The sequence below is a fragment of the Osmerus eperlanus genome, chromosome 18 (genome assembly GCF_963692335.1).
Source record: "Osmerus eperlanus chromosome 18, fOsmEpe2.1, whole genome shotgun sequence".
NCBI lineage: Eukaryota > Metazoa > Chordata > Actinopteri > Osmeriformes > Osmeridae > Osmerus > Osmerus eperlanus.
This window is the reverse complement of record NC_085035.1, coordinates 3,141,678-3,154,692: the sequence shown is the minus strand read 5'-3', so window position 1 is coordinate 3,154,692 and position 13,015 is coordinate 3,141,678. Positions and strand designations below refer to the sequence as shown.

The 13,015-nt window shown below is 46.3% G+C and overlaps 1 protein-coding gene across 2 annotated transcripts; it reads left to right on the top strand.

Moving 5' to 3' along the window:
* Positions 1-733: 733 nt before the first annotated feature.
* Positions 734-10,790, top strand: pik3r1 (phosphoinositide-3-kinase, regulatory subunit 1 (alpha)). 2 transcript variants are annotated; one of them, XM_062483780.1, is made up of 9 exons: positions 734-1,006; positions 5,267-5,468; positions 5,655-5,835; positions 5,968-6,093; positions 6,219-6,361; positions 6,492-6,668; positions 6,765-6,839; positions 7,189-7,359; positions 7,577-10,790. In XM_062483780.1, exons 1-9 carry the CDS (start codon positions 991-993, stop codon positions 7,764-7,766), a joined length of 1,281 nt encoding a protein of 426 aa, XP_062339764.1. In that variant the 5' UTR covers positions 734-990; the 3' UTR covers positions 7,767-10,790. The 2 variants fall into 2 exon arrangements, with proteins under 2 accessions (XP_062339764.1, XP_062339765.1); XM_062483781.1 differs by lacking the exon at positions 734-1,006 and adding an exon at positions 2,479-2,825.
* Positions 10,791-13,015: the final 2,225 nt, after the last annotated feature.

The window sequence follows — 13,015 nt, the reverse complement described above, 5'->3', positions numbered from 1 at the left end:
ACGTGTGTGTGTGTGTTCACGTACGTGTGTGTGTGTGTGTGTGTGTCTGAATGCCTCCTCCCAGTTACTGGGAGCCTATTTTAAGTAAGCGACAAAAGGCCCACTTAGATTTGGTTGGCTGGAAAGTTGGTCTGCTCCACAGAGCACCTCTTGTTAGTGGGACGGCTGCTCCTACTTCCTAGGGCGACACTCCTCCCCCTCCCTCCTCCCCCCTCACCCTCCACCCCCCTCTCCCTGACTGCTCCAAATGCCCCTCCCTGCCTCAAAGTGCCTAGCTCAGCAAATATTTGAACCTGTGCAAGTTAATCATAAGACTGAACACTCCTCCCCCGCCCTTTTCAAACAGAGAGACGGAGAGAGAGGGGTGGGGGCAGAGGGGAGTGGAGGGGGGGGCGAGGGTAGAGGGGGGCAAGAGGGGAGGGGGGGGGAGAGGGAAGGGGGGGCAGAGGGTGGTGGTATGGGGAAGCTTGAATTCTCTGTTGGCGCTGGGGCCGGGTTTCAGAGTAGGCAGAGCAGCTAGGACTTATCATTAACAAGTACACTCTCCCCCTCCTCCTCCACCCCCCCCCCCCCCTCCTCCCTGCACGCACTCGACCTGGCGCTGCTACAGAAGAGAGTGAGAGTGATAGAGAGAGAGAGTGAAAGAGAGAGAGAGAGAGAGAGAGTGAAAGAGGGAGAGAGAGAGAAAGAGAGAGAGAGAGAGAGAGAGGCACGTGGACCTAGCCGTCACGCTCACTCCTCTGTCTAGAGATCAGGAGCTGAGCAGGCAGGCAGTCGCATGTTACACCTGCCGCAGAGCCAACAGATTAACTGGATTTTACCGCGCACGGCCGTCACCCCACTAAGAACCTTCAGAACCCCATCCAGCTTTTGGTGCTTAAAGCCACAGAATGGAACTTTCCTGGAGGACTTGAAATATAAAAACCTACTGGATTTTAATACACTTTGAGAGGTGGAGCACAATACTGTTGTGGAGTGATTCGACAGAACATGCACAACTTGCAACGTAAGTGTGAGGGTTTGACGGGTCTATGCCGTCACTTGTCTCGATTTTTGCGAGCAGTTTTAGGCTCCAGTCAAGGCGGTTTTTGAAATGGCACAAACTGAAATGACTGCTATGGTGTTGAAATGAGAGCGGACCGGTTTCTTGGCGACCAGTCACTGGAGCTGTCAGGAAACAGGTTCTCCTCTGGGAGGATCTCTCCATCTCAACCTCTCTTTCTCTCTCTCTCTCTCTCTCTCTCTCTCTCTCTCTCTCTCTCTCTCTCTCTCTCTCTCTTTCTTTCTTTCTGTCTCTCTTTCTTTCTTTCTCTCTCTCTCTCTCTCTCTCTCTCTCTCTCTCTCTCTCTCTCTCTCTCTCTCTCCTGCTGCTGTAGAACTGTTAAGGGCTGTTCTTACAGGCCCATATACCAGTCAGTCGGTCTGTGGGGTCAAGAGGCATTCTGATTTATCTTCGGAGTACAGTGCGGAATTTTCCATTTAGACCGTTGTGTTGGAAGGGACCTTTTTAAAAGGGTCCTAAAACAGGTGATTTATGATGACCGTGAAAAAGGTATGCTTGAGTGCAATATTACACTGTGGACCTTGTTCCTTCTATACTGTACACAAACATGTGTACGTTGTCCTAGGGCCTGACAATATTTGTAAAAGAAAATAAAAATACCAAACAGATATAGTATATATTTTACAAAATGTGACCGGGATTTTAACGGATATCTGTAGAATTGGACCTAGCTCTACACTTTATCGTTGAGATAAGGTTTTATCTGGTTTATTGACTTTTGGTCGATGTGGCCCTATTTCATCACTCCCATGCTGTGTTTGGAAAGAATCCCCCCCCCCCCCCCCCCCAGACTAGGCTGGGGTTGACGATGACCACGTTCCACCCTCTATTAAACCTACTGAGAACTGAAGCTATTTCAGTGGCTCTCAGCTCTGGCTCTGAGATGACTGCGCGCTGGATTGTCACACACCGGGATTACTGGCGTATTTCGGATCCCTGGGCAGCGCTGAACGGCCCGGGCATTAGGACCCTACAGGCTGGCTACGTGCTGCTGCAGCGCGGCAGAGCTTGCCTGCCTGTCTGCAAGCCAGAAGGGGGATGGACTAGAGCGCCGCACGACACAGTCAGGGAGGAGGGGCTGAGCAGCCTGCAGGAGGCAGAGAGAGAGAGAGAGAGGGAGGCAGAGAGAGAGAGAGAGAGAGAGAGAGAGAGAGCGAGCGAGCGAGAGAGAGCGAGAGAGAGGCAGAGAGAGAGAGAGAGGCAGAGAGGGAGAGAGAGAGAGAGAGAGAGAGGCAGAGAGAGAGAGTCAGAGAGAGACAGGCAGAGAGAGAGAGGCAGAGAGAGAGAGAGAGAGAGGCAGAGAGAGGCAGAGAGAGAGAGAGAGGCAGAGAGAGAGAGAGAGGCAGAGAGAGAGAGAGAGGCAGAGAGAGAGAGAGAGAGAGAGGCAGAGAGAGAGAGAGGCAGAGAGAGAGAGAGAGGCAGAGAGAGAGAGCGAGAGAGAGAGAGGCCGCACGTCCTCTTCCCCCCTCCTCTCTGCGCTAGTGAAGAGAAGATGTTGAACGTTTAGGTTCGCATCGAGACAGATGCACGCCGAGGCCGCCACGGAGATACTCTATTTTAGTCCGCGTTCTGGTTCATACCGGCACCTTCTGAGCTGTGCTAGAGCAGATTGATGCGTGATAGGGGACAGGAGTCTGGGACGAAGAAAGAAAAAGAAGAGAAAAGAAAAGAAGGTAGTGAGTTTTCAAAATGACATCATCGTTCTCGGGAAACGAAAGATGCAAGAGGGGTTGATGACAGTCCCCCCGCGCGATTGGCTGTGGTAATTGAGGTAGCACGTTACCAAGCAAGCTGCCCTTTATTGCTTTTCACATGGGTTTGCAAGGCGGTCTTACATAGACACCGGGGCTGGCGTGTCCCCTCTGATCTGCAGAGCGTAGAAGCGTTTCACCGTTGATTCGATGTGCGACACCACTGCTTTTGGATTATGGAGGACTTGGAGTTTGGGACTGATCTGTTGTTTTACATAGAGATGGACCCTCCAGGTAGGACAACTGGCATTGGTGAATGACGAAACCGAGTCTGGCTGAGACTTAAGGTTTCAGAACAAGCCAGACTGATATAGGGGCTTAGAGCTCACAGTTCAGACAGCAGAATATAGACGGGCCTACTTTGTAATCCTCTACAGCTATTTCTCAATGTCTTCAGTTGGGGGCTGGTGGACTGTGTTACAGGAAGTGTATGGCCAGGCTTTCTGAAACACTTGTTTCAGAAATTGTTTCCAGTGTTGTGGTCTGTGTATTTCTGCTTTCACCCCCCGCCCACCCACCCCTCCTGTCGGTGAACATGTAGAGTAAAGTGTACTGTCTCTCTTAACCCAGCTAGCTAGCTGTCTCTGGTCTTCCTGTGCTGTGCCTTGCAAGGTCCTAACAGGGTCCTAATGCAGAGGCAGCGGACAAAGGGAGCGTAGATTTGGGGGTTAAAAATTGCCTGCCATTTCAGCTCTGCCCCCTCTTCCTGTCCTGTGAGACCTGCAGCCACCCACCCAGCCAGAAAGCCAGCCAGGAAGCCAGTCAGCCAGAAAGCCAGCCAGGAAGCCAGCCAGAAAGCCAGCCAGCAAAAAAGCCAGCCAGTCAACAAGAAAGCCAGTCAGCCACCCAGAAAGCCAGCCAGGAAGCCAGCCAGAAAGCCAGCCAGCAAAAAAGCCAGTCAGTCAACAAGAAAGCCAGCCAGAAAGCCAGCCAGCAAAAAGCCAGTCAGAAAGCCAGCCAGCAAGAAAGCCAGCCAGGAAGCCAGCCAGAAAGCCAGCCAGCAAAAAAGCCAGCCAGTCAACAAGAAAGCCAGCCAGAAAGCCAGCCAGCCAGAAAGCCAGCCAGCAAAAAGCCAGCCAGCCAGTCAACAAGAAATCCAGCCAGCCAGAAAGCCAGTCAGCCACCCACCCAGCCAGAAAGCCAGCCAGGAAGCCAGCCAGAAAGCCAGCCAGCAAAAAAGCCAGCCAGTCAACAAGAAAGCCAGCCAGCCAGAAAGCCAGCCAGCCAGCCAGCCAGAGCCAGCCAGCAAAAAAGCCAGTCAGCCAGAAAGCCAGTCAGAAAGCCAGCCAGCAAGAAAGCCAACCACCCAGCCAGCCAGAAAGCCAGCCCCTGCAGATTAATGTCCCTCAGCTGATGAACCAATACAATGCAGCACTTAGAGCTTTTTTGATGAGGCCATTTCTATTGAGTGATTTCCCCTCTCCAGAGGCCAGCACAGAGAGAATACACACCTGGCCCTGAGTGGGACCGCATTTACAAAGTCCTGCCCCCGGGCCAGAAGAAGGAGAATTTATTGTTTCTAAATGTGAACGTGATGTAATTCAGATGGGTTTTAAACTCGAGGGCAGATATTACTCGTAGGACAGAGTGATTTACTGTGGATTTTTGGGGGTTCTGTGGGTTTGAGCTATATCTCTGCTTGCCACTACTTCTGCATCCCATCTAGCGGATGGCGGTATTTTTTTTTTTATTGCGCTGCAGAAAGACAGAGATAATCTCTGGTGTAATTGGGACAACAGACGCACCTATTATTCCGTCGTGATTTATGACTGCGTCTCACCTTTGGGGATTGGAGATGGTGGAGGGAGGTTTTTTCTTTCCTGAGGTTTTTTCTTTCCTGAATGAAACCCATTCTCCCTGACTCATGATTGCCTGTGCCTCTCGCTGCCTCGCTCATGCTGCCTCACAGGGGGAGGAGCAGCAGTCTTTCATCCCGGTTTAATTAAGTGGAAAAGATTAAGGGGAGAGAGGGGAGAGGAACAGAAAGAGGACAGTGGGATGGCAATAAGACCTAACTGGAGCAGATGCTTCATTTGGTTGATATGGGGAGTCAGATGGCTGAGCGGTTAGGGAATCGGGCTAGTAATCAGAAGGTTGCCAGACCGATTCCCGGCCGTGCAATAATTATGTTGTATCCTTGGGCAAGGCACTTCACCCTACTTGCCTCGGGGGAATGTCCCTGTACTTACTGTAAGTCGCTCTGGATAAGAGCGTCTGCTAAATAACTAAATGTAAATGATATGGCTGTCCATTTGAATATGCTTTTCCACAGATTTGCGGGCCTATTCAATTAAGTCCAAAGCAAATAGACTGATGTTTCCCACTCTCTCTCGGCAGTGATTTAACGGATGCCCCAAAATCATCAGTTCTCTCTTGCTGTGCTGCTGGGATCGTTTTAGTGTCACACGTGTACTCAGCATCCGGTTTGTTCTCTCCCCTCATCTGCACACAGCCCTACCTCCGAAGCCGCCCAAGCCTGCACCCGTGACTAACAACGGGATGAACAACAACATGGTCCTGCAAGACGCAGAGTGGTACTGGGGGGACATCTCCCGGGAGGAGGTGAACGAGAAGCTGCGGGACACGGCGGACGGGACCTTCCTGGTCCGAGACGCCTCCACCAAGATGCACGGAGACTACACGCTGACTCTGAGGTGAGGCCCTGCCCTGCACCGCCACCAATCCCCCAGCCCAGGGGCGCACCCCTGTGGCTCACCGGGTAGAGCACGTGCCATACGAGCCGTAGGCTTAACGCTAGCGGCTCCGGGTTCGATTCCGCTGTTTGTGCTTTGTTGTTTGTTTTTTTAACATTTTTATTTTTTTTAACTTGTCCTCTACAGGAAAGGAGGCAACAATAAGCTCATCAAGATATTCCACCGAGACGGAAAGTACGGCTTCTCGGACCCGCTGACCTTCAGCTCGGTGGTGGAGCTCATCAACCACTATCGCAACGAGTCTCTGGCTCAGTACAACCCCAAGCTCGACGTCAAGTTGCTGTACCCCGTCTCTAAACACCAGCAGGTACGCAACGCAGTCCCTAACCCTGGGCCACGCCGCCGGGGAAGACCCCCCCCCCCCCCCGCGTTAAAAACAGAGAAAGAAAAACCCTACGGCATCTTAGACAAGACTTTCTAACGTCCTGTGCCGTTTCAGGATCAGGTGGTGAAGGAGGACAACATCGACGCCGTGGGGAAGAAGCTTCACGAGTATCACTTGCAGTATCAGGAGAAGAACAAGGAGTACGACCGGCTGTACGAGGAGTACACCAGGACCTCACAGGTCAGACCCTCCTCTCTCTCTCCCTGCAGCTAGGTCAGAGGGTCCTTATAGGAGAAAACGCTCGGCGATATTTCGACGTCGTCAGACGACTCACGACGGCTTTTTTCTTCATTGTCTGCGTTCAGGAAATCCAAATGAAACGGACGGCGATCGAGGCGTTCAACGAAACCATCAAGATCTTCGAGGAGCAGTGCCAGACCCAGGAGAGGTACAGCAAGGAGTACATCGAGAAGTTCAGGAGAGAAGGCAACGACAAGGAGATCCAGAGGTGAGCACCAAGCTCCCCCTCGCAACACCCACTCTGCAGTCCAGCGTTTCTAGAGCACGGGTCAAAAGACAAAATCTTGAAATTAAACGGTTCCTCCTCTCTCTCTTCCCCCCCCCCCCCCCCCCCACAGGATCATGGGTAACTACGAGAAACTCAAGTCTCGGATCAGCGAGATTGTGGACAGCAAGCGTCGCTTAGAGGAGGACCTGAAGAAGCAGGCTGCAGACTACAGAGAGATCGACAAGAGGATGAACAGCATCAAGCCTGACCTCATACAGCTGCGCAAGACCAGGGATCAGTACCTCATGTAAGTACCTCCCTCCGCTACCGCACCCAAGGCTCAAGCCAGTCTGTGGTCTCCGTACCTGTGTCTGACGGGTTTGGTGCGCTATGTGTGTTTCAGGTGGCTGACACAGAAAGGCGTCAGGCAGAAGAAACTTAACGAGTGGCTTGGAATCAAGAACGAGAACACAGAGGAGTAAGTCCAGTTCCCCTGAAATGACACGCAGGATTGGGAAACATTGGGGGGTGGGGGGGAAGCCCTAAATATTGATAGGGGAGTCAGGTGGCTGAGCGGTTGGGGAATCGGGCTAGTAATCAGAAGGTTGCCAGTTCGATTCCCGGCTGTGCCAAATTACGTTGTGTCCTTGGGCAAGGCACTTCACCCTACTTGCTTCGGGGGGAATGTCCCTGTACTTACTGTAAGTCGCTCTGGATAAGAGCGTCTGCTAAATGACTAAATGTAATGTAAATGTAATATATATTGAGCACAGTTCTACCCCTTTTGTCTGACTCGTTTCCCTCCCGTTCTTCTCCTTCCCCCCCAGTCAATATTCTATGGTTGAGGACGACGAGGACCTTCCTCACCACGACGAGCGTTCCTGGAAGCTGGGCAACCTCAACCGGACGCAGGCCGAGGTTCTCCTCCGGGAAAAGCGAGACGGAACATTCCTGGTCCGAGACAGCAGCAAAGCCGGGTGCTACGCCTGCAGTGTTGTGTACGTTTGTTTCCCACCCCTCTCACGTTGCATTTGCGTACTTTTACGACACAGTCCAACTCGCGGTGTAAACAAAGCAACCAGACTCGGCTTCTCCCAAACACCTTTTATAAATACTCAGTCATTGAATGATGATGTCGCCCACCCCCCCCCCCCACCCCCCCACAGAGCAGCTTGTCATGTTTCTGTTTTTTTGGTCTCTGTCTTCTCTCTCCAGTGTGGACGGCGAGGTGAAGCATTGTGTCATCAACAAGACGCCCTCAGGATACGGCTTTGCTGAGCCTTACAATCTGTACAGCTCCCTGAAAGAACTGGTCCTTCATTACCAGCACACCTCGCTGGTTCAGCACAACGACTCTCTTAATGTGACGCTCGCACACCCCGTCTACGCCCAGCAGAGACGGTGAGGGCCCTTCCACGCGTTTGGGATTCGGACAAAACCTAAAAGGGGCCTCGCTCCTTGAAAACAGAGATTCAACTTGTGCTTGGACTCAAGGATGAAATGATTTTTTTTTTAAAGGCGGTGTCTTGTCTACTAACAGACTTCCCCCCCCTCCCGTGAGAGGAAATTAGTAGACGGAACGCGGACGAAACCTGAAAACATTTCAGCGACTGTGACTGACTGTGAGCAGTGGCAAGCCTGAATGTAGTTTTGTTTCTCTCATGCTTTTGTGGGAGCACAGAATCAAGGGGAAACTGCTGAACTCTCCCCCCGAGCGGAGGACACAGACATAGAGGCCTTTTCTTAACGGTGCTTGTTCTTTTTAAAACTTTACCAGCTGGAATGTCAAAACACAGCGGATAACCCTTGAGTGCATCTCCGTTTTTTTTTTTTTTTTTACCCTTTTGTTTCTCCTCCCCGACAACCTTCTGGTTCCTCCTTCTATGTCTGTGTCCCTCTGTGTGTGTGTGTGTGTGTGTGTGTGTCTCTGTGTGTGTGTGTGTGTCTCAGTGCGCGTGTCTGTGTGTGTCCATGTGACCAAAACTCACAATTTGAAAGCTATTGGGGGAGGGGGGGGGGGGTCTGACACATTTTTTTGTGTTAAGTGTGTTAAGTGTTAGTAACAGACCATGGATCAGCTGGTAAATGTAGCAAAATGGCACTTTTGACAAAGTATAATCTTTTTCTTGAAAAGACTCCTGTAGACTCCTATAGAATCAGGAACAGAGGACAAGATGACAAGATTCCTGCTTTTCCCTTGTCAAGCATTACATGCAGACTTAAACCTCTTCTCTACTGTGGACAAGTAAAACTATGAATGAATTTGACACGGAAATACTTATGTACATAGAGGAGAATGTCAATGATGAAATTTGCCGCACCATACCAAAAAGCTCAGTTTCCTGTTCATTTTCTTCTAATCTGCTATGCAATTCTGTACCTCCTTTATTTCTGCAAAGTTGTTTGTATTCTGTTGCAACCCATGGTGTAAGCTTGTTTTATTGCTTGAAAAGGTTTTCCCATGTAAATATCCCAGTGGATATTTTGTGTCAAAATGCCAAGATAAAAACTGCTTCAGATTTTTTTAAAGTAAATAGTAACATATACTTTATTACAAATTACTCTATCAGCAACTGGTATAAATATGAAAAGATAAGTATTTTATTAGTTTTTTTTCTTCAAATTGTTCTTCTCAGGCAGAACCTTTTGAGTATTTGAAAGCTGCTTCAGTCACAAGAACTCGTTAACAGAGCCTCGTGTAGTTCTTTGTTGAAACATGTAAAGACTTCAGTATCAGCACTCTGTTCATGGAATGATGGGGAGTAGGCTTGATTAATGCAATCACAATGATGCATGTACACACCTTTTCAACCATCTCCAATGAAACAGTAAAGATTTATTTTGTTATAAATACCTGTCCCTACAAGGATATCCAAGAAAATCGGTGTCTTGAAATGATGGAAATTGTTATTAAAAGATCATTTGGGAGACATTTTATCTTCCCGTACACATTGTCCACTTAGTAATTTTTTCTGTATCAGAAAACAATTGTGTTTACATGGGTGGATGAACTCATTTCAACTAATCCGTAATTGCTCATTTGCAGAACACATTTTACGCCAATAAATGAAGGTTCTGTTATTTAGAGAGAACCACATCTTGGTTTTCAAACCCCTAGTCATGTTATGATATTATTGGCACTCTTTATTCCAGTTTTCAAGTGTCTGAAAAGGAGTTTAATTGTCTGCTGTGTGCACAATTCAGATGTCAGACGTTTTATGATCTGCTGCATTAGCAAATGATTGAGAAATGTTGAAAATCTGTCCCCAGATTGCTTAACATAGTTCCCTACCTTTTAAGCCCAGTCCATTATTTTTATAAAACAATATTATTTTAGATATTTTGTTCAAAGTAGACCTAAACGCCTAAAAAGATTTAGATTTGATCTACTCTCGTGATCACTTTTGGCAAGTTTAACATTATGCGTCGTCTATATCTTTGAGTAACATAAAATGAATTGGTAGTACGACAATTAACCTATTAAAATTTGTACTTTATTTCCCTTCCTAATTTTCCTTTCACATGGCAAATGTCATTTTCAGTCTTCTATGTTATACCTGATTATGGTCTGTACTTGATTTTCTTCACATGAACTGTCCATCAGTCTTCTCTACAATTTGATGGAGGAACAGGAGACAGACCCATAGAATCTCTTATTTTTATTGAAAGAGAAGTTGACAGTGATGCAGTAGGTCAATTTGTATTTCTTTGGTCGGAAAAGGCTTTGCATTCTTTTACAGGACAATAAATAGGGTGCCTTTTGGCATTAAATCTGTTTATACAGCAATTTATTTTCCTACATAAATAACCCAATAACAATGTGAACCTGGCAGTAGATGTCAATTATTACAAAGTTTAAAGAAATACAACCTTTTCTAGTGCAAGTGGTGGAAAGGTATTGTATCAGTGTTTGACCAAATTATCATCAGAATCAGAATGGGATTTATTCGCCATGAAAGTTTGCACAGACAAGGAATTTGCTTTGGCAGGAAGGTGCATACAATAAACATATAGGAACCTAAAATGGTTTTGTTTTCATTGTTTTGAACTCTCATTTTGTGCTCTTTTTTATTAAATTTGGACTACTAAATAGAGCAAGAAAAAATCTAGCTTTTGGATCTACTGTTGTCGTATCTGGGACAAATCCTAAAGATAAATCATTTTTATCGTCCCCTGGTTCTGTGATCATGGAGTTTTTTTTTCAGTTTGTCAAATAGCTGTCTTTTCTCTAAACTGTTCTGCATAATTTAGAGGTTTTTTTTTTCTTCTCTTCACCCTCTGGGCTCTAAAACTATTTCATTTTATAGTCATCCTTTGAGATGATTGTCACAGAAACAATGATATTGAGATTTACCAGTGTTCCCCGGTTTTGCTTCAAACCTGTATTGGACTTTGTTAATTGAAAATAAAACAGTTGTTTTTAAGAAAACGGTCTTTGCTTTGTTGTGTTTGTGTTCTGTCTAGGCATTTTTGTACGTTCGAAACCTCTACCACAGTTCTGTGACATTCCTGCCAGACACTAAACAGTTTATAGATGTCAGTTGAGAACGTTGTGTTCAGTTGGGTGTCTTTTGAGGTTATGCAAATGCAGTGGTGGATCATGATGGCACACTGTTCAAGTCACTGACAGAGATAAGGGAACACAAGTGTCTGAACACTTTGTTCACCAAGGCAACTGCTGTTGCATCGAGACTATAAAAAGCTGCTACAACTGTAGATTATACAGTTATCAAATTAAGAATGACTTATACAAGCACTTTTGAAGATCTATCCTTACTATTAGCATTTTTCAATAAATTACTTAAATTCGTTCTAACTTTATGTTCCCACACATTTTTTGCTGCAGATGTTAAGAAATACAGTACCATTTGACTAGATGTTTTGCTGATTGTGTGTAGTCACTTCAATGCTGCAGTTACTGGATTGAGGTTGATACAACCTCCACAAAGCATTCCTCAGCCAGCCTTGTAGCTTCAAAGACTTAAGCTATTTACTTTTGGTGTTCTTTTAGATTGACAAAATAACTGTTGTAGTCTTTGTCCAAATCAGTGCTCAAACTTACAACCAGATAAGAATGGGTTGTGCCTCAACTATGTTGTAAAACGGGCCTTTCACTTTGAAAAGGATGAATTGTTACAAAAACTCCATTAACATGGCAGCAACTTGGACTGAACTTTAGTTCAAAAGGAACAAGTTCACTAGACATTGTTCTCATACCAAAAAAACTTGACTGATCATCTGCAGAGATAGCCATCGTGCCAGCAATGTTTGGCAGCATAAATATAGACTGGATTACTCTAATTGTGCCCCTTTCAACCTCCCCTCAGTGTCACAAGGCATGCTGTTGAACAACCAGTTTGACAATGTGTTTGTTTAGTGTTACATGTTTTTATAAAAGCAGTTCTTTGTCATAGGCGTACATTCTCAGTGTGAAGGTGTGCTTGATAGGTTTTATGAAGCACATCCTCCCAAGCACCCACAGTGTCAGTCCTGTGCGTCAGTGTCAAGAATGGAAAATGTAAAACCACAGGTCACATGACAGTATCCTCTCAGCAGTAAACTCTCAGCTCTGTACGGGATGTGAAATCAAACCATACCGGACCCATGCACACACTAATGATCACAGTTCTTAGAGTAATAGAGACATTTATATTGACTTAAGTGACTGCTTGGTTGGTTAAAAGTATAATTTGGGCATTATTCAAATCAGGGAGTATGTGTGTTCATCCAAACACAAAACCTAGCTATTTTTAAAACAAAACTGCAACCAGCCAGGCAATGGATAATCTATATCATCTACAACTGTGATCCATGTAACTGTTCAGTAGAGTCAATGCAGCTAAAGTCCTACTATACATTGCATTGATAGACTTAATCCAGACAAACATTAGTAAAAGGCCACTGCTCTCTTGGTTGTATAAGAATGTTGACCGAGAAGAGAGCAAATCATAGATCTTATGAAGGGCTTTGATAGTGGAGACTGAACTGTGAACAGTGAATTATCCTGATGTGTGAAAAACGACAGTGGAGGAAAGTGGCCCTATAACCTTGTTGGCCTCTCAGTAATAATACTGCTGTGGATGGATTCTCAAAGTGTTACAGTACAGTTGATTACATGAATGGTCCTCATTGCTCTGCCATCTCTGATTAATGACTATAATCTGTAGAAAATATCAGAGGATAGAGATTTACAGCGGCTAATCTTATAAATGAGGGCAGGGGAGGTCGATGACATACATATCATGACGGAAATTATACAAACATGACATGGACTTATGTGTAACCATTGAGGTAAATTGCAATGAAGTACTTCTCGGTTATACCTGTATACTGGAGGGCCTTGTGTAAACTTAATGTTGATTGATTTACCATTCAAACATTGTTTTTGTTGGTTTGGAACGTTTGATTCTTTTGATTTAGCGACACCAAATGTAGCCACAGGGAAAGCATAGACTTTGGTATAAAACAATACTCTGTTCATATTCACTAGATACTGTGTATCTGTGGGATTATGGAGAAACTCAAACAGATCTCTGAGTAGTACTTAAGGCACAAACTCCCTTCCATCTCTGACCTAGAAAGCACCTTTAACCCCACAAATCCAAGCGACATACATTTCACTCTTAATTTGACTGGAGTCAGCTTCAGTTCTAC

Coding starts and splice junctions, on each gene's coding strand:
- pik3r1 (XM_062483780.1), top strand. Junction 5,836..5,967: donor CCGTCTCTAAACACCAGCAG/GTACGCAACGCA, acceptor GTGCCGTTTCAG/GATCAGGTGGTGAAGGAGGA. Junction 6,669..6,764: donor ACCAGGGATCAGTACCTCAT/GTAAGTACCTCC, acceptor TGTGTGTTTCAG/GTGGCTGACACAGAAAGGCG.